Raw genomic sequence first — 25,457 nt, forward strand, 5'->3', positions numbered from 1 at the left:
ACATCCAAACAGTATCACATGGGGGAATAGGTTTCAACATATGAATTTGGGAGGACACAGACATTCAGTCCATAGCACCTGGGGAACTAATGTCTTAAGACCCAGAGGGGAGAAAAAAGCCACCACAGACGGACAAGATCCTTGTTATTTGGATGGCTCAAAGAAGCTGCTTTCAGCCAACTCTCTAAGACGTATAGCCCCATTTTAGACAAACCAATTGGAAGCCCCTGATGGAGTATAAGTCTCAGAAACAGCTAAATTAATTCCAGAGAAAACTTTCTTCTCTGCTTCTGCCTAGCAAAAAAAAAAAAAAAAGAAAGAAAAAAAAAGAAAAAAAAAGTAAAGAATGCTCTCAGTATTTAAACTGTAGCTATAGTGGAAAGCAAACTGAGCAAAGGCAAGAGATACAAATTCACTTTGGATTCAATCTTTAATAAACATCAATAATTATTGAATATGAATTCTGAGCCCAGCCCTGTGCTAAGAGCTTCAGATAGAAGAATAAAGTAAACACTAGCCAGTGAACTTGCAGGTCCAGCTCTTTCAATAGTAGTATTTTTTATGGTAGATTGATGCACTGGCTTTTGGGTTTATGTATTAGTCTCCAGCACGTTTGGTGACCTAAGTCAATCCCTGGGGCTTAATCACCTGTGCGTCCTTTACAAAACTGAGTTTTTGGATTTCAAGGCTGACAAGCAGACCCAGGCGAGTGGGAAACAATCCACTGGAAATGAATGATCCAGAAGGTGTTCTGGCCTTTGTTCCAAAAGGAATAATTTGACACAGAAGAGAAGTTCCGGGATAATCTCTAAATCTGAGTTGAAAAGCTAGGCCCAATATTAGCCCAAAGTGCAAAAAAACAAAACTCAGCCAAATAAATTGAAGATCTAATTGGCTTTATTAAAAGATTCATGAATCAGGCAACATCGCATCTAGCAAATAGAAGCTCTGAGGAGTTCTATAAAATGGAAGGTTTTTATAAGAAGGAAGATGGGACTGGAATGCAAAAAAAAAAAGAAGAAAAGAAAAAGAAAAAAAAAAAGGATTGTTTCAGAGAAGATCATCTTGCTTTAGGAGGAAGGGCAGGGGGTCTTATTCTGCAGATAACTTCACCTTCCTCTGGGGAATTTTAGAAAAGTCCGAGGTGACAGATTACCTCTTTGGGCTTATCAGAAAATTCCTGACTGACAGGTTTGGACATACCTCTGGGGGAAACTGAAATTAGGTTAGGTATTAAACCCTGGTTTGGGGTCACCTGGGTGGATCAGTGGTTGAGCGTCTGTCTGCCTTTGGCTCAGGTCATCATCCTGGGGTCCTGGGATGGAGTCCTGCATCAGGCTCCCCACAGGGAACCTGCTTCTCTCTCTGCCTATGATTTGCCTCTTTCTGTGTCTCTCATGAATGAATAAATAAAATCTTTAAAAAAATAAAAATAAATAAACTCTGGTCTGGTGACTTGGCCTGACCCAAGTAACACCATTTTGGGCCTGTGGTTTTCTTTTTAATGAAAGCACAACTTCTCAAAATATTTCTGGGGAAGGGAATGAATCTGCCTGCCTAAGAATCTGAAATGGAACCTCCCCACAAATTCTCCCTCGGGGGCCACAGGCTCTTTCATGGAATTGCTTGGTTTAGGTTACAAGTACAACCACCCCTTGAATCAACCAAACAACAATTTTTCACGACTGGCTTTGGTCCCTACCTTCCAAGTGAAGGTCAAGATTTAAGATAGCAAGAACGAACCTGTACCCTAAAAAAGATCCAAACCCCCAAAAAAGGTGATTTGTCTTTAAAGTTGTCCAGTGCAATGAGATAGTTTGTATATCTGAGATGCGAGGTTGAGGGTCATAAAACCAGGGCTGACGCAATCTTTTTTTAGGCTCCGAAAAGAAGGCAGGTGAGTTTCTATTTGCACTTGCATTTTCTCCCTGGCTTTGTTATGGTGTCACATCAACATTCCGGGAGCTCCTTAGGCCTTTGGGGGGGGGAAAAGTGATTAAAACATACTTGAGGGACGCCAGTGTCCCCGAGGATCTTGTTCATAAGGGAGCAAAGGGGGGGAGTGGCGAGGCTTTAGGTGAAAAGCAACGACTTTAAAGGCTCGCGATGACTTCGTTTTTATAGGAAGGAGCGGCAGCAGGCACCCCGCGCCCGAGTCCCAGGCCAGGGAACACCCACTGCGCTCCAAGCCGAGGGAGGGAGTCTGAAAACCGAAACCCGCCCCGCGCACACCGACGACGCCCCGCAGGCGGCCAGGCCCGCCGGCCAGTCGCGGCCCCGCGCGGGAGGGGGGAGGGGAGAGGAGGGCGGGGAGGAGGGCGGGGAGGGGGAGGGGGAGGGGGAGGAGAGGGAGGGGAGAAGAGGGAGGGGAGGGGAAGAGGAGGAGGGAGGGGAGAAGAGAGAGGGGAGAAGAGGGAGGGGAGAAGAGGGAGGGGAGGGGAGAAGAGGGAGGGGAGGGGAAGAGGAGGAGGGAGGGGAGAAGAGGGAAGGGAGGGGGAGGAGGAGGAGGGCGAGGAGGGGGAGGAGAGGGCGGGGAGGGGGAGGGGGAGGAGAGGGAGGGGAAAAGAGGAGGGGGAGGGGGGAGGTGGGAGGGGAGGGGGGAGGAGGGAGGGGAGAAGAGGGAGGGGAGGGGGAGGAGGAGGAGGGAGGGGAGAAGAGAGAGGGGAGAAGAGGGAGGGGAGAATAGGGAGGGGAGGGGGAGGAGGAGGAGGGAGGAGGGGCAGGGCGCCCCCCGAGGCCCCGCCCCGGCCCGGCCCGGCCCGCCCCGCCCCGCCCCGCCCCGATTATAGCCGATGACTCAGGGCGGAGCTCCGCATCCAACCCGCTCGCCGCCAACTTCTCTGGATGGGACCAGAAGTTTCTAGCCGGCCAGTTGCTACCTCCCTTTATCTCCTTCCCGGTTGGCAGCGAGGAGGCTATTTCCAGACACTTCCACCCCTCTCGGGCCACGTCACCCCCTCCTTTAATTCATAAAGGTGCCCGGCGCCGGCTTCCCGGACACGTCGGCGGCGCGCACCGCTCTCGACCCCGCAGCGGCCGGCGAGCGCCTCGGCGTCTAGAGGCCCGGCCCCCCGCGACCCGGACCCCGCGACCCCGGCCCCCGGCCCCCGCGACCCGGACCCCGCGACCCGGCCCCGGCCCCCGCGACCCGGCCCCGACCCCGGCCCGGCCCCGGCCCGGCATGAGCGCTGCCGCCCACTCGCCCGTGGTGCAGATGGCGTCCGGCAACGGCGCCGGCGACCGCGACCCGCTGCCGCCCGGCTGGGAGATCAAGATCGACCCGCAGACCGGCTGGCCCTTCTTCGTGGACCACAACAGCCGCACCACGACGTGGAACGACCCGCGCGTGCCCCCCGAGGGCCCCAAGGTGAGCGGCGGCCCCCGACGGCGGGGTGCGGGCCCGGGCGCACCTGCCGGCCTGCTGCGCCCCGGCGAGCCCCGGCGAGCCCCGGCGAGCCCCGGCGGGGGGACGCGGCCGAGCTCCTCCCAGGGCCGCCTCCGCTTCCCGGGGGCTCCGAGGGGCCGAGGGCGGCCCGCTGAGCTCCGGAGGCCCGGCCGCGGGGACTGAGGCCCCGGTTCCGCCGGGGCGGGGGTGGGGGCCTCGCAGGAGCTCTGCCTCCTGAAGCCCCTCTACTCGGTCGAGGGGCATCTTGACTTCAGTCGTCTCGGGCACAGAGTGACTCAGGGAGCTGATGTGACTACATCCCCCCCCCCCTCCCTTTTTTTGCATCTGCAGTTAAAATTCTATTACTCTTTGAAACGCTTTTCAATGAGAATAAATTCTGCTCCGATTTGTTGAAAACAAGATGTTCTTCTCCCAGGCAGTTTCTAAACTAAAAGATGGGAGACTGTCTCGTGGTTGAGTGGTTGACCATTGCCTTAGGACGTTGCCTCCCACTGGCAGGAGACAGAATGTTTTTTTGTTTGTTTTTGTTTTTTTTCCTAGTGGCATACATTCCCTTCCTTGTTATGGTATTAAAATACGTAAGATTTGTGGCTGATACACAAATAACTAATTCAGAAGTAATTCTGTGAATGCAGCAGACGTGTGCCTCACTTACGGATTTGCAAAGTTATGTGCTGAACCCTTAAGAGCATGAAAATTTGGAAATAGGAATTTGGAATCCGTCTGTTAACTTAAAAGGTTACAACCAACTGTGCTGCTCTTCTAATTTTCTATGAATTTGAACTTTTTCGGAATAAAAGGCGTGGCAAATAGACGCTTAAGGGAAGGGTAATGTTATGCTATCTGGGCAGAAGTTTTAAAAAGCCATGAAGAGTTAGTCATTTGTTTTGAAGATTTAAAAATTCACAAAATTAGAGGTGGTTTATAAATCATCATTTTACAAGAGATGCTTGTATCTTCCATTTTATTTCTATGCATTTTTAAGTTAAAAATATTGATGAAAGTTTGGTGCCCAACAGTAAGATGTTTGTTGAACATTCGGCAACTTACATTTATGAGAAATTAATTGTATGTTTTTATCTGAAAATTAGCCCAAGAGTATGTAAGTAGCCAGGATGGGCATAATTATATATACTTTTTTTTGTGTATCTGCTCAGCCCATTATTGGGTGAAATACTGCAGTCTGCATGGATGTAAATCTTACGTGTGGTGTAAAACTATCATTTTGAGGTCTCCTTCCTATGGAGACAGGGACAGTCAGAATCTGCCAGCACCCTTTGTTGTGAGTGAAGGTCAAGTTTGAACATAGCCACTGTAAGCGCAGCCTAAACCCAGATTGCCAACACTTTGTTTTTAGAATAAGACTCACCCAGCAAGTTGAGATCTTTGTGTACCCATCCAGTGGATTGGTTAGGCTGTGGTTTCATAAACCTTTTTAAAGGGTCAGAAAAAACCAGGTTGAGTTACTATGATTCTCGACAAATAGAGAAAACAGCCACTAAATCAGAAATCTGACACCAGAAAAGTGGACTTGAAAATCAAGTTAGAAATTTTGAAGTTGAAAGGCCCATGAAGATCTTTTATCTCAACCTCTTTCTTTTACCGAGAAAGAAACCGAGACAGACAGTTAAGTGTGTTTCCAGAGGTCACTCAGCCGGTACTCTAGCAAAAAGAACTGCACCAGAAGGTCCTGATAAGAGGCGGGGTATCTACTCAGAAGAAGGTAGAGGCGTCTTGAATTTTTGTGAAACTGCGAAGTGTGCAGGCTGGGATGTGCCCTCCCAGCCACCAAGAACTGGTTGGTTGCTGTCTGTGCTGTGATTACTTAGATGGTGATGACTGGATGTGGCAACTCAAGAAATGAGTTCTCTACCAGTTTAACTACTTGAGGTTTATCAGCAGGGCGCAAAACTCAAGGAGAGAACACACGTCCAGTTCATTGGCTCTTTGGGCTTCATTGCTTTCATACCTGTGCTCTGATACATGCAGAACCTCTGGGTGACTGATTCAGTTTCACTTGTGTGAATTACAACCTTCCTCCAGACCAAATAGGAAGGAAAATCCTTCAGTATTGTTTTATATTAGAAATTGGCTTCCTACTGTGTAATGAAAAAGGGCCCTGGAATGAAACAAAGGGCAGTTTTGGAGGAGCTGAGCTAAGCGGACCCTCTGAACATCCTTGTCTTCTAGAGGAGATTCGATCAATCAAGAGCTATTTGTTAATGCGTGAAGAACAGAGCAGGCCCTTTTTGGGGGAAGGACTGCTTCTTGGGTGTTTTATAGTCTAACCTTGTTGGTAAAGGAATGGCTCTCATGGGAAGGAAGTGACTAGAATTTTGTCTTCCTTCCTTCCTTCCTTCCTTCCTTCCTTCCTTCCTTCCTTCCTTCCTTCCTTCCTTCCTTTTTTTTTTAATTTTTTTTATTTTGTTGGTGAGAGACCCAGAGAGAGGCAGAGACACAGGCAGAGGGAGAAGCAGGCTCCTTCCAGGGAGCCTGATGTAGGACTCCATCCCAGGACCCTGGGATCACGACCTGAGCCAAGGCAGACTCTCCCCTGCTGAACCACCCAGGCGCCCCGAGCTTTGTGTTCCATTCAGTCTTGTACGGTTGTTGTTTTAGAGTTTATCCTCCCACACTGCCTTGATGTAAAGTGACTCTCTGGCCCTAGTTTGACAGAGGGGGCAAGTGACAGCAAGCGTCTTGCCCTTCGTAGAAAAGGTAGGGCGGCTACAGGCTAAGACTTTGGGCTTTATCCAGCTCCGCTCTGAGCAACTGGACCTCCCCACCTGCAGTCTTCCTGGATGTCGATTTTCTGCGCACGTGGGCTTGCCACTAATCTCCTGGCAAGTTCATTCCGGTCCAGGCCCCTTCCCTGGCAGAGACGTTGGCGCTCACTTGGGACTCTGAAGATGTGCAGCCACTCCTCCTGGTTCTCCTCTGCCTAAACAAAGGCCAGATGCCTTGGAGTGTGGTGCTGTGTTGCTCTCTCACAAAGCTTCCTGGGACCAGAGGCAGACCCTCCTCTCTGGAGCAGGGCTTTGCAGATCTTGGAGGTTACCTGGTAGCACAGATTCCCAAGGCCAGCAGTCTGCTGGGAAGCCTTTTAGGAACACAGATTAGCAGCTGCGTCACTTCCCCTGCCTACCCCCCCACCCCCCACATTGAATCCACATTGCTCAGGGTAGGGGCGAAGAATCTGTACCTCAGAAAAGTTTCCCTGATGATTCTGATTTGGGAATCAGACTGGCATTTGGGGGCCACTGGTGGCTGGTGATCCCATTTTGTAGGGGGAGGGGAGCTGCAATTTAGTGCCTGCCTTCCTGCAAGTAGGCCCTGGAATCCCTCAAGCTGTGCCTGCTTAGCATCTAACCTGCAGAGCCTTTGCAGAGGCCCCATTTTCCTTCTTGGTGAGACTCCCCTGGTTCCTGGCTCCTGCGAGTGTGAATATGGGGGTGGCAGTGCCCCGAATCAGACTCAGGGCAGTGCCAAGACCCTCCTATACCCCAGCAGAAGTGAGCCAGAGCATTCCCTTCTTGCGTGTTGCCCTCCCAGGAGAAGCTCACCAGAATAATCTGACTGATTGCACTCAGGCCCTGGGAGAGAGATGTAGAAACACCCTTTCAGAGGAAATTGGAAATGTTTTGAGTTAGGATTGAAGTAGAGAGACTCATTTATTTTCTGCTTCAGGTCTAACAGAGCCTCCTGAATTTTCTTAAAGATGAGATCATTTTGCTCTCTGCAGATCGATTTGCAAGCTCTTGGGCCTCTTAGCAGAATCAGAGCACAATCAGGAAATGAGGAGCCGTTCTCTCCTTTGTATTTCTAGCAAGTTGCATGATGGGGTAGCAGATTCCTTTGCAACTGATGAACAGGGATTTGTTGGGGGGGGGAGGCTGAAGAACATGGCCAGATGCCTTAGATGTCTGGCTCATCCAAGACCTTCATTTTACCCTCCGAAGAATAGGCTATGTTTGGCTTATACAAGAACTGAACATAATTCGTCCCCTGTTCTGTAGAGTAGATTTGCCCTTTATGAGGGTAAAGTCGGTACACAGGAACTGTGGCGGCATTTGACATTAGCCAGGGCCGAGGAAGGCTTAGCTGTTTGATGCTCTTGGGGCTGGTTGTGAGTCAGAAAGCTTCATGCCATCCGTGAGGCTTGATTAGCACTGTCCTCCTGTCCCCATTTCTGGAATGACACACAGTTGTCTTATATAAGGCACTCTACATGTTTACTACTTCCTATTGACATTTTTAAATGGCCTGATGTTTATCATCAAAGGTAGGACGTCATGTGTAACCCAAACCTATTCTTCCTCCTTCGCATTTTTGCTGCTTTAATGTTGCTCTTAAATATTTAAGACATCTTAGGCAGGAAAACTGGGAGAAGGCAAAGGCCTTGCTTATTAGGAACCTCTGAGGACCCATTAGTGTTGATGAACACTGAAGAAACCTCTGTCCACCTAATCATGGGGTTCTCAAGCCCTTCCCAGCTCCCCATTGCTGGTTAATCGAGTCTTCACTCAGGCTCCTCTTCTGTATCCTGTCTCAGACTCACAGCTGGACTTTCGAAGCTTAACCCTAAATCCTGCCCTTTGCACACGTGGGCATTGATCCCCACTGCGCACTTGGCACTGTGCAACTGTGTGAAGTATCTGGTGTTATGAAGTCTTCACATATTTCCGTGAAGATTTCTTTGGGGGCCTTGGAAGCCTGGCAGCTCGCAAAAAGCTTCATGAAAGAGAATTTCTTTAGGATAGAATGAACCTCAGATTTTTTTGTTTGTACATATGGATACATATATGCATATATATATATATATATATATATATATATGCCAAATGCTGGTTGGGTGCTTTTACAAACCTTATTTCTTTAAATCCTCAGAACAGCTCTCTAAGATGGAAACTATTAGATGCATCTGAGGCCTGTCAGCTGTGACACCACGGAAAGACTGTTGTGGCCAGAGGTTTTCCCCTCACCTGCGGGCGGGGGGTGGTGGTGGGGTCTGGAGCGGTGACAGACAGCCGTGACACCTTGAGCCTGGCAGCTTCTCAGAACTCCTTTATGCTCAGAGCTCCCAGGCACGGCCCGGGGTGATGAGAGCCCACTTGTTCCCAGAGCCTGGGTCTCAGTTTAGGAGACGGGCCCAAGTCTTCATTCATTCATTCCACCTGAAATTTACTGAAAGCCTGCTCTCTGCAAGTCCTGGCGTCCGATGCCATATGGAGGACAGGTCTGTCTCCTTGCATGCCACTCTCTGAGCAGCATTTCTGACACACACATCTCTCTGGTTGGAAGCCGGCTATCCCTGCTCAGGACTCCCTGTCCTTTGATTGGAATCTTTCTTCCAAAAGGCGGCACTTCCCTGCTTTGCCCTGGGGTCATGTCCCTGTGGGCTGAGAGTCCTGGGGGCAGCCTGCGCCTGTCATCTTTCTGCTGCTCGGAGGCTGGCAGGGTCTAGGTCTAAGGAAATGACTGTGTGTGGAGGAGGGTAAAACCTGGGCCGGGCTCTGGACTGGACGGGCTGGTAAAAGAAAAGCTGTCCTTACCGAAGTGCAGGCCCGATCCTGGGGTTAGTGGAAGTTGCTGGAAGTCTTCTGTTGGTTCCTGTGTGCTGAAGTATTGTCCTGGGCACCCCAAATGTCCCCCCGGGGTAAGGTCCCCCCCCCCCTTTTTAAAGGTTTTACTTTATTCATGAGAGAGACACAGAGAGAGGCAGAGACATAAGCGGGGAGAAGCAGACTCCCTGTGGGGAGCCCGATGCGGGACTCGATCCCAGGACCCTGGGATCACACCCTGAGCCAAAGGCAGACACTCAACCACTGAGCCACCCAGACATCCCCGCAAAGGTTCCTTTTTACTGCATTTCTAAATGGCCTTTTCTCCGCAAAGCACTTCAGTATTGATTCCCTAAGTTCATCCTTATGAGTCTGGAGAAGGTCGTTTTTTTGTCCCACCGGAAACACAGCCTCTCCGGGCAGACGTGCTGGAGAGGCTGGGAGCTCACAGCAGCCACTGCCCAGCTGCTCCAAGAGCAGCCTCAGCGCTGTCAAAGGAGTCTCTCTCTTTTCCCTATGTGGCTGGCAGTAAGACCAGACAGTACACAGTGAAGCTTCTTATTCACTGTCAGTGCGAAAAGCCCAGAATTACAGATTGCTCACTGCCTACGTCAAGAGCCCATAAACAATACAGGGTGGCTGCCCAAGAGCTCCCAGCGCAGAGCAGTGGCCCTGGTGACTGGGGGGAGACTCGCCGCTGAAAATGCCCTAGCATCCTGTTGGAGAACAACCATTTCCTATTCCGAAATAACATCCTCAGTGTTCATTAAGGTAAATTGTAGATATTCCCCCCTCCCCCCCCAGTTATTTTAAAGATTCCTCTTGGACACTGGATGGATGAGTGAATAGTTAAATCCAAACAGCGGGAAGCTGGGAAAGATGTGTGTGCAGAACACAAGGCAGCCACATCACTTTGAATCTTCCACATTTATCCTACAGACCGGGGGGTGGGGAGGGGTGGGCTGGGGGACCAGCTCTCCTGCCCAGACAGAGCTGGGTTTTCTCCTTCCAGAGGCCCCATGCTGGGCACATGGGGCTGTGGTGAGTCAGAATTGAGCGGAGCACGGCACTGTCGACACTGTCGGCACTGTCGCCTGCCCTGCCTCAGCCAGGCAATGACTCAGCACCAAGCACTGGCTCCCTGGCCCAGAGCACACTTGAACTGAATGTTCCAGGTCTTGAGCCTCAGCCCAGCTCGACTGGGCAAAACGAAATGCCTTCTCCCCTGCTGTGTTTTACCCTGGGAAGATGAAGCGTTTGAAGACATTAGCCACAAACAGTTATTATTACAGAGTGTACAGGTGTGGCAGGAATAGCGAAAGGGTTAACACACCCCTGGCCTCAATGTCCGACAAACCTGAGATCACCTGAGTGATCTCAGATAAATCACTCGTTCTCTCTGAACCTCAGTCTCCCCTTCCGTAAAATGGGAACACAACTGTACCTGTCCAGCAGGATTGCGAGGATCAGGGTCTAGTGCATGGACAGTGATGAGTCCGGGCCTGACTGGATACGTGTATGGTCCCTGGAAACCATCACAGCTTCCATGAAGAAGGAGGGGGTACATCACAAAGGCAGACAGATCTGGCTGGACATGGGTCTGTTGGCTCCAGGCAGGCCTCAGATCTTTTTTTTCCCAGAAGCCAGGCCTCTTATGCCCCTGTGCTACCTTAGCTGGCTGTCTTTCCACTAGTGTCTAGATGCCCTCAGCATCACTCAGGGACACAGCAGAGGGGTCAGATGAAGGCCATTGGGCCTTCTGGGGCTTCAATCAGACCTACAGCCCACAGCCCCAAACAGCTTCCTCCCTGATTTCATCCCTGATCCCTCAGCCAAGATAGGCCAGGAGGCATTGTGTTCCCTGGACTCTACTGCATCGGGTGGCGTGTTTGCCTTCAATCTTGACTCCTTTAGGGGAGTGTCTCCCTCCACATCTCTGTACAGACCCCAGGACAGTTGCCAGGCAGGAGCTAGGTGCCAAGTCAGTGTTGTGGGAAACTGAGTCACGTTAACTAGGGGCTGGCCACTTACACAGCTGTTCTGGACCTAGCTCTAAGGGGTGGAAATGTCACTGCAGGTGGAAGGAGAAGGGGGTTTGCTAATTGCCGCCACCCCTTTGAGGGAGTGTGATTGTTGGAGCAGCTGCTTAGGGTGGGGAGGAGAGTCCCCAGGAATTCCCCTCCAGGCACTTCCCTTGGTTAAAGGGGTGCTTGCCCTAGCTGCAGTTGGCGAATTGCAGATTGCAAGGGGGTGGTGATTGTTTTGTACAAAATGCATATCTAGTGAAGTCCTGAACCCCGATACCAACAAACAACTTGTATAGTTGGTGTCTAGCAGCAGCAAGTGATGGGTCAGTGTTCCATCTTTGTATGGACCAGTTGTTGAGAAACCCATGGAAATGAACCATGAGGGAGTCTCTTTATGTAACTTGAGACAGTTTGCTTCCAGATACGGAAATTTCAGGTATTTTTCCATCTGTGATTTCGTGACTTCAGATCACTAGAGCAAGTGTCCCTACTTTTTTCTGAAGAGGAACTAGCTAGGTTTTTCAATTCTCTGAAGCCGTGAGTTCAGGAGCTGGGCATTAGGTGAGCGGGGTTTTCCACCTGGAAACTGCCTGAAATGATCTTGGGCCACACCTGCCACATGGAATCCTTGAGGAGGACTTCGGGGGTGGGGGAAATGGGGGGCTGGGCTGGGGGCTGATGCTGAAATGCCAGCTGTGGTCTGAGGTGCCTGGCCTGGAAGGTGCTCGAACACCTTGCTGGGGGACCTACTGAGACTATTGGTGAGACACCAGGAGGGGTTCTGCTCCCCAACAGATCCTCCTACCCCAGCCTGGCCCAGAGTTTTCCTGAGGTTTCAGGGGCAGGAGTGCAAGGATCCATAGTGCAAGGTGGGTGTGGATTTGTCTTCAGGGCAGGTCCCTTCAGAGTGGCTGGGGTGGGGACTTCTTAGAGGGGAGGGGAGTTGAGGGCTCTGCCCCTGAAACGTTGGGCTGTGTTTGCTTCCAGATTGTAAAGTATTAGGTATAGTTCCTGGTAGAGAAAATGGCACCCTTGCTAATTAGTGGCCTTAAGACTTTCAAGTAGGGCATCTGGGTGGCTCAGTGGTTGAGCGTCTGCCTTTGCCTCAGGCCATGATCCTGGGTCCTTGGATTGAGTCCCGCATCAGGCTCCCAACAGGGAGCCTGCTTTTCCCTCTGCCTATGTTTCTGCCTGTCTTTCTCTCATGCCTCATTCTGTCTCTCATGAATGAATAAATAAATAATCTTAAAAAAAAAAAAAAAAGACTCCGGTAAAGGGGCTCCTAACCTAACCGGGTTATTACCAACCGGGAGACCACGGAGGTTTTAGGCATTGTACACTGTAGGCTCAACCAACTGTTGCTTTGCAAAGCTGGGTCTGTCAATAACGATTTGTGGAATGAAGGAACATGATTGTGTAGGGCTCAGTTTACAAAGACGTTCTTGTGCCTTATTTCACTTAAATTTTGGAGAAATCCCTGGGAGGTGTGGGGATTTTTACAGCTGGAGAAACTGAGTCTTGGTAGTTGGGAGTCCTGTCTGAGGGCCGAGTTGGTGAGCAGCAGGGTAGCACTGGAGCTCAGGATGACAGCTTGAAGTCCAGGGCTCATGCCCAATCATTCCTGCTCGTTTGCTCACGGTTGCACAGAGAAGAGGTGTTAAGTTTCATCCTATAGAAAGTTCTCTCCAGTAGGGACACATTGGGACACCTGTCTCAGTGATCCCAGGATAAAATATGTGTGCTTTGATAACAAGCAATCGGATAAAGCCTCTAGTCGCCTATCACTGGGCTGTGTCCAGAATTTGTGGTCAGCACAGACTCTTGTCTTACCGGGAGCAATGTACAAAGACTTCTGTGGAGGTAGATGTTGCTTGCTATTCAGAATTTACCTGGCATCCAATATGTGCCCAGACTTGGGCGGAGGGAGAGACCCTTTATGACAATCCAGTGGAAACTGGAGGAATTTTGAATTTGGCTGTGGGACATAGCAAATTGGCAATAATACTTATTAATTCATTTAAATGGTCTAAACATAACATTTTGGAAGGATGGACCTTCCATCCATTTAAATGGTCTAAACATACATTTTGGAAGGATGGACCATGTTCTGGTCTAAACAGAACATTTTGGAAGGATGTTGAAGCTCAACTCTTTGTGCTTTAGAAGGAAGTTTTTCTTTTGTTCCCTGCCTGATAGGAGTGAGTCAAGCTACTTCATTTTGATCCAGGTCCTAGATATATGGGGAGCTCAGGATTTCTGTTTTCCTCCATCGTTTTTTCTTTGTTTTAGAAGTTTTGAAGTGTCATTAATAAAAGTCAACACCTGAATGCTATGAAGGTTCTTCTGGCCTCAAAACCCAGTTACTGGATCTGTGTCCTACTTGAGACTCCAGGGCTATGGAGGCAAACAAAGTGTTACGGGGCAGCCCTAAAAGTTAACCTTGTTACTCTTACCCTTCATTCGGACCACATTGATGGGAGCTGTGACTTGTAGGTGCTGAGAACACTTTTGAGAGAGCTGTGCCATGGAGTTGAGGTTGGGGGTTTACAGGAGGGCTGTTTTCAGGGTTCAGAGGCCACTCTGTACAGGGAACTGATTATGGAGACGTCAAGGCAAACCCTGTACCCCCTCTGTCCCCAAAGCCTCTAAGGCCATGAAGGTGCAACATCCCAGTGCAGTGGTTGGCATATGGCGGGTTGGTACCCAAGAGCTGCTGGTTTTGACCTGTTTTAAGGCACAGGAAGTCCTGGGGCCCTGGGTGGCACAGTCGGTTAAGCAACTGACTCTTGGTTTTGGCTCAGGATTGTGAGATTGAGCCCCATGTCAGGCTCTGTGCTCAGCGGGGAATCTGCTTGAGCTTCTCTCTCCCTCTTTGTCTGCCCCTCCGTTCTTTGCTCTCTCTCTCTCTCACTGAAATAAATAAGTCTTTAATAACAATGACAAAATCTTAAGGCACAAGAAGTCCTTCCGGGGGATCAGTGGCCGCCTCTTCATTTGGGGCCTGAAACATTGGGACACCTTGAATCCCAGTGGCTTCCATTATGGTTTAACTGAACACATTTAAGAATGGTCATCTTTAAATTTATATGATGTCAACTTTTCCTTGTTTTTGAGCTTTCTGTAGATGTTTAGAGCTAGAGGGGATATTGGAATAAGAGCCATGAAGAACGCCAGAGTGGGAAGGAACTTCACGTAGATGAGTGTTTCTCACTGCAGTCCTCCTTAGGCTTCATCACATACTTACTGAATCAGACTTTCTTGGGGTTAGCCTTAGGGTATGCATTTTATGCATTTTTAGGGTACTCCTGTTGCCCCCTAGAATCTGAGAACTGCTGCTCCACAGAATCTCTGGGCCTTGCCTTCATTTTGCGACTGAGGAAAGTAAAGTCCAGAGAGGAGATGTGAGCTGCTTATATAACACGTATATGTAGGGACAGATCCAGGATTAGGACCAAGTACAGTCTATTTCCACATCTCTTAGCTGCCCCCTTAATGTCCACATTTTTATTAAAAACCAGCAGCAAAGCTCTGGTGCTCTTAAGACACGATCTTAAGCAAACAAGACTTGCATAAGTCCAAGGGCTTAGAATCTGACCTCAAGCTTCTCTAATAATAATAATACCTTGCACTTAATAGGGCAAATTTTGGCTTATCTGGGGTAATTTTTCCTGCTTTTTATCCTGACCATCTCATAGATGCCCTAAGATGGACCTCAAGATTTTACTGCAGTGCAAAGCAAGGGAGAATGAACCAGTTCATATTAAGTGAATGTAGTGAGATAAGCAGTGAAAGTCTTAATTCCTAATCGGATCTTGTATATAGGGATTCCTGACGTCTTTGCCCAAAGATAGAGATGGTGAGCTGTGCTGCCCTGGAAAATAGTTCCTGGAGTGCTACCATTACTCCTTAAGAAGCTGCAGGGCAGGCAGTGGTGAGGAGGATCTGCAGTGGCCTGCCTGGTCAGGTGATCACAGCTCGCCCCTTCCTGCCAGAAGTGTAACCCCCAGGGGGTGGCCCCTGGTCCCCACTGAGGTCAGAAGGGGGCAAGTAATGAGTTCCAGATGGAGGATGCTGGCCTGGCCAGTAGGCTTTCTCTGGATGTGCTGGAACTTTTTAGGGGACTGAGGAGCCATGTTCTCATATTCTACAAGAATCATGACTATTAGACGTTTGTCTCTTTGACTTTTTTCATTTAATCTTCAAGTAGGCTCCACGCCCAGCTTGGAGCTCAGTGTGGGGCTTGAACTCACGACCCTGAGATCAAGACGCTTCACCAACTGAGGCACCCAGAAGCCCCACTTGTTTCATTTAAAAAATTTTTTTTTATTAGATTGTAATGAAAACCACCATAGAAGACAGGAAGGGCAATTTAACTCTCACATGGTGCTTTTTTAGATCTTAGTCTAGGCGGGAGCTTCATTTCTGGTTTAAATTATTCGTTTGTGTAAAAGTGTTTATCCTTCTGTAAAGCTGGGGTGGTTTTTCTACTTACCTCAAGCAGTGTTTTTCTAAACAAAACCGCGATCAGACTGGAATGGGAGCATTCTTTTTGATAGGAGACTCACAAAGAGACGTGTGGTTGTTTATTACATGGCATAAAGGGGTGGCCTCACCTGGAACCCCGAGTGCAGAACCTTGGGGTGTCCAGACCTCCCCTAACCATGCCAGCTGGCGGCACCATCTTCCAGTGGACCCCAGGCTCAGAGCTGGAGTCTTGGTAGTGGCCCTTCCCCCTTGGTCCTGCCATCCTGCCGCCTTGGAGGCCTTCCCATCCTTTCTCCTCCTGCTGGCCTCCCTCGGTCACTCTCCCTTTCCATGCCCTCAGCCCTGCTTTGCCCTCACCTCCTTTCCTGACTGCCTGACTCCTCCCCTCATTTCCTGACGAGGCCTGGTTTCTCCTTTCGGTTCCAACTGTGTTGCTGAGGCATCTCTTGTCAGCTGCTCTCGGGATGTGTCTGTCAGGCCCGTGCCCCCTGCCTTACCTTCTTCCGCTCAGCACCACCTTCGTGTGCTGCCCCTTTCCCTCTGATGCTCAGACCACACACACCCCTGTCCGCCAGTGACCACAGCTTTTCTCCACCGATGACCAAACCCAGGCCCAGGTGTAGTATTGGTTCCAGGAGGCAGGCCCAACTGCTCTCCCTTCCTCCCACCTTCCTTCCCGGCATCCTTTCTCTTTTATTTGTACAAAATATATTCAGTGAGATGCATAAAATGCGCAACTCTTGGCAGGCAGCTGCTGCCTCGCCTTCTGGATCCAGGGGCTTCCCCCAGGAGGAGCCCAGCCTCAGCCGCCAGGTCCATCTAAGGTTTCCAGGCCCTGGAAGGGGCTGAGTTGGAGGCACAACTAACAGCCGACTCTGCGGGGGTGGTGGGGTTGGCAGCCCTCGCCTGCTAAAAGCAGATAGTGTGGGTGGAATGCGGTGGGGATGGGCCATGGGGTGGGGGGGCGATCCAGGGAAGTGTATACTTTGATAGGTTTGTAGGTAGGTTTGCACCTGTTTGCCACCAGGCTGAAAAAGAACATTTCCATCCTCAGAAGGTTCAAGGCCCTCCCAGTGACTCCCATTACCTCCGGGGCAGCCACTACTCTGAATCGTCTACCCGCTTTCTTCCAACACTTTGGGGTCTGCGCAGCATGCTTCGTGCCTTTTTGGGGAGAGAACCGACACGCGTGGCTGCCTTCCGGGCGTCCTTCCCGCAGGTGCTCTCAGAAAACCTCCACAGACCTGCGAGATGGGTGTGGCCGGCTCCCTTTTCTGGATAAGGGAATGGAAGCTCACAGGTTAAGAGGATGATCCCAGATCCCAGAACCGATACTAACGGAGGTCGCAGTGAACTGGCATCCTGCCCAGGACAGCCCCCGCGCGGCGAGCGAAGCCCGTGCTTTCGGGGGCTTTTGCTTGCTGCCTGTTTGATGCTGGTCACCCTGTCGCGGGAGCCCGAGGTGGTACCACATGAGCCCGTGGTGCCCAGCACCTGAGGAGCAAGGTGGTCACCAGGGGGTGGTGAGTGGGCGGGCTCCTAGCCGCCCTGCCCAGGACTGTGCTGACAGCTGTGGCTGGGAGGGGGCGGCGGGCCCCGAGGCAGCCAGCAGGGAGGACGCACAGCGCTCGTCCGGGCCCCTGCTTCGGGCCGGAAGGGGGGCCCCAGCGACGGGACGACAGGCCCGCGTGGCGGGTGCGGAGGGGGCACGGAGTTTCCTCGGCGCCTCTTGCTGCCTCCCTTCTGGTGCCCGTCGCACGGCAGCAGTTGGCTTCTGAATGTGAGGCCTGGCCCCACTGCCTGCTCCTGGGTGACCTGAGAGCTAAGCAGGCTAAAATAATGCCGCCACCCCGAGCACGTGGGCATTCTAATCTGAGAGTGCCTGTCTGCTGGTGTCCCCAAGGACACAGCGACACCCTTGCCTCTCCTGTGTGCCGGAGGCCCGGGGCAGGGCTCAGCAGGAGGGAAGCACTTGACTGGGGTCTGAAAGAGCGAAGTGCCAGGGTCCACCACCACCGACTGCTGCACACAGACACAGAAACCAGGCACGGTTCCAACGACCGGTCACTCCGAGACGCAAATCAGCTCCCCTTCCTCGTGACTGGTTTTGCGGCAAGTGAGCCTTAGACCCCGCGAGCTCCCGGAGTGGAGAGATGCCGCCTTCAGGCAGGATCACATTCTCCATCGTCATAGTTGACGTCCCCAGAGGTGTGTGAGTGGCTTCCTCCTCTGTAAAGCGGGGCTCAGGAGATAGTCAAGGCTGGCAGCCTTTGCGGTGGGGGGGTCCCTGACCGTGGTTGCTCAGCCTGTGATGAGAAATGACATTGCCCCGTGAGTGACTGACCGGCCTTGTTGTCTGAAACAAGATCTTTCTCTGCGGTACATCTGGAACTTGGCCGTCTCAAGGGTCCCAAAATAGCCAGGCGGCTGAAGGGACAACTTCATGAGAGGACACGAGAGGGACCCCAGCCACTCCTCACCAGAACAGGCTTTGTCGGCATCGTCAGACCAGCATAATCCACCCTCCGTAATTTGTTCTACTGGGCTGCCCGCGTGTGCCTTCTTATCTCCCTTTCTTGCAGCTTGTCCCCAAAATGTCCCTAGGTAGGCAGCCTTGCCCCACGGCCACCGCCGTGCAACGATGTCCAGGCTGGGTCCCGTGTTGTTAGGAAACGCTAGGACCTTTGAGGAAGCAGGGAGGCTGGCTGTAATTTAGTGAGTTGGACTTGACTCATCCTTGCACCTTCTGATCTGAGTCTGTGACTTGGGGGACGGTCAGTGGCTCTCCTACATACAGCTGCTGCTTGTCACCATAAAAGAAGCCTGTCTGACCAGTTTGGGAAATTGGGACCTTTTCCTGCTCATTGGCTTTCTCTGTGGCTCACCTGCTTTCTCTTGATGCCCCAAATCCATACAGCAGCCTTGTAGGGGAGGGGATATCTGGCAGGGGGAGAGGGTGTCTGTGAGCAGCCTCGCTCTCTGTGCTGTCGTCTTGGCTGATACCCAGTGGTGCCGGGGGGGCGGGGGGGGGGGAGACTCACTCCGGAACATGGTACTTCGCACCACGTTTTTGCCTCTATGGGGTCTTTTCTCCCCAGTTCCTAAGCAGACCGTTTCTCCTGTTTGTGTTGTAGGAAGCACCGTCCTCTGCAAATGGCCCTTCCCAGGAGGGCTCCAGGGTGCTGCCCCCCCGCGAAGGCCACGCCGTGTACCCCCACCTCCGGCCGGGCTACATTGCCATTCCTGTCCTCCACGAAGGCGTCGAGAGCCGACAACCGCGTCCTCCCTTTGTCTGTCCCCAGCCGGGGACACAGCGCTTCCGAACCGAGGCGGCCACAGAGGCTCCTCAGAGGTCCCAGTCCCCTCTGCGGGGTGTGGCAGAGGGAACCCAGCCAGATAAACAGTGTGGACAGGCGGTGGCAGCAGCTGCAGCGGCCCAGCCCCCAGGCTCCCACAGACCTGAGGTAAGGAGGGCAGGCCCCAGACCCTGGGCCAGGCACATGCTAGCATGTGGGGCACCTGGGCCTGGCCTGCGGAGTGGAGGTCACTCTGCAGAGACAGCATGGCATCCCCACAGTGTCCCCCAGCATTCCACAGGTGTGGGAGCCCACAGGGAGGGTCATGGCTTACTTTTGTGGTTGAGAAATTGGGGTTCAGAAGGGTAAACCGCTTGGTCCAAATGCTTAAAGGTGGCCTTTAAGGTGTGGCCTTTCGGGGGCTGGTAGCCTGGCCTTCTGGCTCCTGTCTGGGGCTCCTTACTCCTCCTGGGCTTTCTGTGTCAGAAACACAGGGATAGTGATGGGTTATGTCCTTCAGTTCCGTACTTATAGGTAAGTATTAACTGCATGGAGCTGGTTTGATAGGAAAATGAGGCACATACCTGCCCGCACAGTATCCCATGGTTTAAAAAGAAACCCAAAATTAAAGAGTCAGGAAGTCAGCTGCTTGACGGTAGGGTTTTATTTTTAAGCCTGAAGCCAGTGCTTCAGTGCACTAATATCTAAAGAGTTCTTAATCCAGTTCTTAGCTGGGATTTGAGAGCCAGTGGACCCCAGAAGGATTCCTGAGCAGTAAGCCCTTCCGGTTTCCCTGCCTGCAGATTGTCTGCTGATGTCCGCTGGCGCTGCTCGTGAACACAGATTCTCGCTCTGTGTCTGTGGCCAGAGTTAGCACCGCCTTCTTCGGCTCTGTTCTTTTCCTTTCTTGAAGGAGTACCTGTATTTGTAATATTTTGTTGTGAAAATCCAAAGTGACACAATAATCAGATAAATCTTAATCAAATTGGAGCTAACAGGGCTCTTTGAAGCCAGCTGGGGAAACACGCACTTGGTTTTCTAGGTGGTCTAGGGGCTGGCCAGCTTCCGGGCACGTGACATGTGCTGCTTCCCACATCCAGAGACATCAGTGTGTGGCCCTGAAGCTGAAGCACATCCACGGATTATTTTACTGAATCTTCTAGTCAGCTCGGGGTGGCAGGGGCATCTTTTCTATGCTTTAGATGCTCAAAAGGCTATGAAGGGGCGCCTGGGTGGCTCAGCCAGTTAAGCATCTGCCTTCGGCTCAGGTCATGATCCCAGGGTCCTGAGATCGAGCCCCACATCAGGCTCCCTGCTCAGCAGGGAGTCTGCTTCTCTCTCTCCCTCTGCTGCACCCCACCCCTGCCCTGGCCCTGTGTGCAAGCAAGTGCTCTCTCAAATAAATAATTAATTTTTTAAAAAGGCAGTTGAGTTGGTAAGAGTTAGAATGCTGGCCACTTGGCTCCGGAGTCTCAGGTCCTTGCAGTACATTTTGGAGATGGAAAGGTTTATAAGCGGAAGGCTGTATTAAACGTGTTACCTGAGCAGGCACATAAGGAGGCAAGGTTGGAGCACCAGGGCAGAGGGTCACTCGTTCCTCTACTCTTTGTGTCTTGCAGCGATCCCAGTCTCCAGCTGCTTCGGACTGCTCGTCGTCGTCCTCCACAGCCAGCCTGCCCTCCTCCTCCAGCAGGAGCAGCCTGGGCAGTCACCAGCTCCCCCGGGGCTACATCCCCATCCCCGTGATACACGAGCAGAATGTCGCCCGGCCAGCAGCCCAGCCTTCCTTCCACCAAGCCCAGAAGACCCACTACCCGGCTCAACAGGGTGAATACCAGACCTACCAGCCGATGTACCACAGGGCCCCGGGGGACGACTGGGAGCCCCGGCCCATGCCGGCAGCGTCCCCATTCCGCTCACCTGTCCGGAGTGCATCCAGCCGGGAGGCCTCTCCGGCCAGAAGCAGCACACCAGTGCACTCCCCTTCACCCCACCGTGTGCACACTGTGGTCGACAAGCCTCAGGTACGCAGTTGGTGTTCACAGGCCGACCCACTCCATCAGCTTCTCTGCCGGGGCTGAGGAGCTCCGTGCGGGTGCCCTGGTTCCTCCGTGGGCCTTCACTAGCTCCCATGCGTGTTACTGGGGGAAAGCGAGATTCTGGAATTGGCTGGTTATCAGCAGAAACGCAGGACTGGTACTGGGAACGCTCAGTACTTTCTGCAGCTTTTGCTCATTTGTCATTGCAGCTGCCTTTAGACAGAACCTCCCTCACCTCAGCGAGAGACAGCTGGGCAGCATGTGGGGTGTCACACACATGGGGCCCGGCTATCTTAGCGCCCACCACACTTTGTCAGGGCTCTTCAGACCCCTTGCACACTGCAGCCACAGCCTCATCTCCAACTCTCCTTCCTCACGGATGCCCCTTCTCCACTCCTCAGGCCCTTTCTGTTCTTCGTCTGTGCATTTGCTCTTGCTGAACCAGCTCCCAGAAATGCCAGCACACTCCAGGTTCTCCCCATCCTCCAAGGGACCAGCCAGTCTTGCCTCTTCCATGAAGCTTACTCCTCTTTCTCACAGCATCCCTTCACAGTCCTTTAGGGCTTGGCATGTGTTACGCTGTGCATTCCGAAAGTGTTCAACATCTTACTTGCTGAGCTCGGCTCTGAGCTTGATGACAGGGGCAAGCCTTCTCCCTCTCTCCTTGGTGGTAAAGGACAATGTTGCCAGTAAAGGACCGGCCTGCCAGCTGACCGGGAAACCTTCCGGCGTGGGGAAGTTGCAGGCACAGACCTGTTCATCCTTCAGGGGCAACTCGTAGGGCACATCCTGGAAGAGGAGGAGGTCATGTAGCTTAGCAAAGCCTTGAACAACCCCGGGCCCCCCAACTTGAGCAGCCAAATTGGTTCTCTGTCATAGTTTTTAGAAGGAAAGCCCCTTGTAGGCAAATGCAGGATGTCTTACTATAAATAGTGACAGCACCCTCCTGTGGTTCTTTTTTTAGCTTCTTTATTTGGAAATAATTTCAACCTTACAGAGGAATTACAAGAATCCTACAAAGAAACCCAATACCCCCTTCATCCACATTCACCGTTAACATTCTGCTGTATTTGCTTTGCCATTTCTTGTTTCTATATGTATTATCCATGTGGTTTCTTTGTTGGAGATATAATTATAGATACGGTGCCCCTCTACCCATAAATAATTCAGGAAATATTTTCCTAAGAAGGACCTCATCCATAACCACAGTTCAATTATCAGAATCAGGAAACTTAACGTCCTTACCACATCGTCATCTAATACACAGTCCACTTTCAAATCTCCTTGATAGCGGTTTTCCCTGTTCCAGGATCTAATCTAGGATCATGAGCACTGCATTTAGATGTCCTTTCTCTTCAGTCTCCTTCATTCTGGAACAGTTCTTCGGACTTCCGTTGCTTTTGTGACCTTGACTTTTTCAAAGAGTATACAAGCCGTGGAGCCCTTAAGAGTTTCCAAAGTCATTTTTCTTACTCGGAGATTGTTTTAAAACCCAGAGAGGGATGTGTGCCTGGTTGCCAAGTGGTTGAGGGCATCCGCGCTGGCAAGATACCTGGTAGAGAAGGGGTTGCTGGCGCTCAGATGGCTAAGTAGCCACTAGATCCCAACTTGGGCTCAGGGAATCTCGGGAAAGCAGTGCCCATTCGCAGAGCTAGAAATGCTTCTCCCTGTGTCTTTCCTATATATTTCCCATAATCGGTGAAACTGTTTAATCCTATTTCTTCCTTAATCTTGTTTGTAGTGCCCTCCCTTTTAGTGCTTGTTCAGAGATTTCTTTTTGAAGGTTTGCAAAGATTGGACCTAACTGAATATTATAGTGGTAGAAATTTAGTATTTTAAATTGAGAGTACTTCAGAAATCATGTAGTCTATTACTTCCCAGTTGGTGAAATTAGGATGTGTGAGATTTAAGAAGTTTGGCTAAAACACTAATTAGAAAAGCTATACTCATCCCTCTGTGTATTGCAACATTATTCACAATAGCCAAGATATGGAAGCTGCCCAAGTATCCATCGATAAATGAATGGATAAAGCAGATACGGTGTACATATACAATGGAATATTACTCAGCCATGAAAAAGAATGAAATCTTGCCATTTTACAACAACATAGATAGACTTAGAGGGTATTAGGTTAAATGAAATAAGTCCAAGAAAGATAAATACCATATGATTGCACTCATAGGTGGGATCAAAAAAACAAAACAAAAGAGCAAACAAGAAAGCAAGTAGACTCATAAATACAGAGAACAAACTGAAGGTTGGCAGCAGGGAAATGTGTGGGGGGATGGGCAAAATAGGTGAAGGGAATTGGGAGGTACAAACTCCAGTTACAAAATCATGGGCATGAAAAGTACAGTGGAGAGAGTATAGTCAATAATGTTGTGATAACAGATGGCGACTGTACTTACCATGGTGAGCACTGCGTAATGTATAGAACCGTCGAGTCACTGTGTTGTGCTGCTGAAACAGCATTGTGTGTCAACTCTACTTCAGTAATAAAAAAGGGGGTGAGGTATCCACTGAAATGCTAGAAGAGGCAAGATACTTGTTTTAAACATAGCTCATTCTAAAAATTTTCACTTGCAGTTACATTAAAAAGCATGTCTGCCTATATGGCCAGAAGTCAGTGTGGAGACGCACAGCTAAGAGTTGGCTCTGGCACAGATGTGCCCAGCGAAATTCTCACAGTTAACTATTTTGGGCATCTTGCTTATTCTCAGAAAAATACATCAGTCTGGGCAGAAACCACTAGGCTGTCATGGATTTAAAAAAAAAAAAAAAAAAAAGATCACAACTTGTCTGAAACAGGAGAGGGACCACCACACCCTGAAGAGAGACTGTCCACACAGTGTGAGGAAGGGGACATGTGGCAGGTATACCTCCATGGCTGCATCACCAAGATTCTGAGTCACGCAGGACTCTGCTTTGAGCTAAACTAGCTCAGCAGTCAGTGAGGTGTTTGGTATTTTCATTTTTGAAAACTATATCGATTTTCTTTTTGTTGCCCTAAGAATACTATCCACAGAAAAGTTCAGTGAGTGGTGACAGACGCACAGTCCAAGGTGATGAATGGAAATGGTTTGGTCACACACATGATCAGAATGTTTTAATTTTGTAACAGTGCGTGGTTGACTTTGAAAATCCCTTTTGCACCGTTAAAGCCATTCCCCAGTTTTCTGTACCCTCAGTACTAGCTACCAACAACTGCCTGTGACTCTCAGCCAGTCATTAAAAATATCTTTGTGTCCTTGCTTCTCCTCAGCAGCCCATGACTCATCGAGAATCTTCACCTGTTCCCCAACCTGAAAACAAACCCGAAAGCAAGCCAGGCCCAGTTGGACCAGATCTCCTTCCTGGACACATCCCGATTCAGGTGATCCGCAAGGAGGCAGATTCCCAGCCTGTTTCCCAGAAGCCCCCACCCCCATCTGAGAGGGTGGAAGTAAAGGTTCCGGCTGCTGCTCCAGCTCCTTGTCCTCCCAGCTTCACCCCTCCTGCTGTCCCCTCGTCCCCCAAGAACGTGGCTGCTGAAGAGGGGGCAGCCCCTGGCCCTGCCCCTGCAGAAGCCGCACCTCCCAAACCAGGAGAAGCTGAGGCACCCCCAAAACACCCAGGTGTGTTGAAAGTGGAAGCCATCCTGCAGAATGTGCAAGGGCTGGAGCAGGCTGTGGACAACTTTGAAGGCAAGAAGACCGACAAAAAGTACCTGATGATAGAAGAGTATTTGACCAAAGAGCTGCTGGCCCTGGATTCGGTAGACCCCGAAGGACGAGCTGATGTTCGTCAGGCCAGGAGAGATGGTGTCAGGAAGGTTCAGACCATCCTGGAAAAACTTGAACAGAAAGCGATAGACGTCCCGGGTCAAGTCCAGGTTTATGAACTCCAGCCTCGCTCCCTTGAAACCGACCAGCCACTGCAAGAGATCATGGAGATGGGTTCCATGGCAACAGACAAGAATAAGAAAAGTGCTGGAAATGAAGAAGATCCCAAAACTGAAACCCAGCAGCCAGAAGCCAAAGAAGCAGCAACTGCAAACCCCGGCAGCACGACGGACACAGCTGGAAACCCAGCCGCACCATAGTCTTCTCCGCTCAACACAGCAGACCCGGGCACTGGGAACTGCTGGTGTGCTTTAGGGAATTTTAAGTTGCATGCATTTCAGGGACTTTAAATCAGTTTGTTTTTACTCTTCGTAGGCGCTTGGTACACAGTAACTTGGGTGGAGGCCAAACACACTAATTAAAGGGCTAAAAGGAAAATGATGCTTTTCTTCTGTATTCTTATTCTGTATAAATAAAGCAGTTGCTTGTTTCAGAAGCTAACCCCATTGCTTGTTGTTGGGGCCCTTTCTGTGCACGGGCACCACATGTTAGCCATGGTTGTAAGCTGTCTTCGTGTAGCTCTGGCCCGAAGGAGGTTTCTGGCTGGTAGATGTGGTGTTAATTTCCCATCGCACAAATATGGAATCCATTTTTCAGAAATGTTGCCCTTTGAATGGGATGATTTTCTTCATCTCATAGCTAAAATAGCTAACTTTAGATAGAATAAAATGTGCAAGGAGCCCTAGGAATATCTGTATGTTGGATGACTTTAATGTTACGTTAAGAGAAAAAATAAAATAAAGTAATAATATAACTCAAAA

The 25,457-nt window shown here is 50.7% G+C and overlaps 1 protein-coding gene and 1 long non-coding RNA gene across 4 annotated transcripts; one reads left to right on the forward strand and one right to left on the reverse strand.

Annotated features, from left to right (window-relative positions):
* The first annotated feature begins 3,137 nt into the window (after nt 1–3,137).
* Nucleotides 3,138–25,457, forward strand: BAG3 (BAG cochaperone 3). Of its 2 annotated transcripts, none has more exons than XM_025467423.3 (4): nt 3,138–3,367; nt 18,614–18,943; nt 20,395–20,799; nt 24,078–25,457. In XM_025467423.3, exons 1-4 carry the CDS (start codon nt 3,182–3,184, stop codon nt 24,894–24,896), a joined length of 1,740 nt encoding a protein of 579 aa, XP_025323208.1. In that variant the 5' UTR covers nt 3,138–3,181; the 3' UTR covers nt 24,897–25,457. The 2 variants fall into 2 exon arrangements, with proteins under 2 accessions (XP_025323208.1, XP_025323209.1); XM_025467424.3 differs by having other exon boundaries at nt 24,081–25,457.
* Nucleotides 19,424–24,081, reverse strand: LOC118352661 (uncharacterized). Of its 2 annotated transcripts, none has more exons than XR_007406741.1 (4): nt 23,224–24,081; nt 20,316–22,366; nt 19,806–19,899; nt 19,424–19,694 (listed from the first exon to the last, which is right to left on the reverse strand). It is a non-coding gene; the product is annotated as an uncharacterized LOC118352661 (long non-coding RNA). The 2 variants fall into 2 exon arrangements; XR_007406740.1 differs by having other exon boundaries at nt 20,316–20,916; nt 21,050–24,081.

The sequence above is a fragment of the Canis lupus genome, chromosome 28 (assembly GCF_003254725.2).
Source record: "Canis lupus dingo isolate Sandy chromosome 28, ASM325472v2, whole genome shotgun sequence".
Lineage (NCBI taxonomy): Eukaryota > Metazoa > Chordata > Mammalia > Carnivora > Canidae > Canis > Canis lupus.

Excerpts from the sequence above, each read along its gene's own strand:
- BAG3 (XM_025467423.3), top strand. The coding sequence starts at position 3,182 with ATGAGCGCTGCCGCCCACTCGCCCGTGGTGCAGATGGCGTCCGGCAAC. Across the intron at positions 3,368-18,613 it reads TGCCCCCCGAGGGCCCCAAG|GAAGCACCGTCCTCTGCAAA; the intron begins GTGAGCGGCGGC and ends TTTGTGTTGTAG. Across the intron at positions 20,800-24,077 it reads CTGTGGTCGACAAGCCTCAG|CAGCCCATGACTCATCGAGA; the intron begins GTACGCAGTTGG and ends GCTTCTCCTCAG.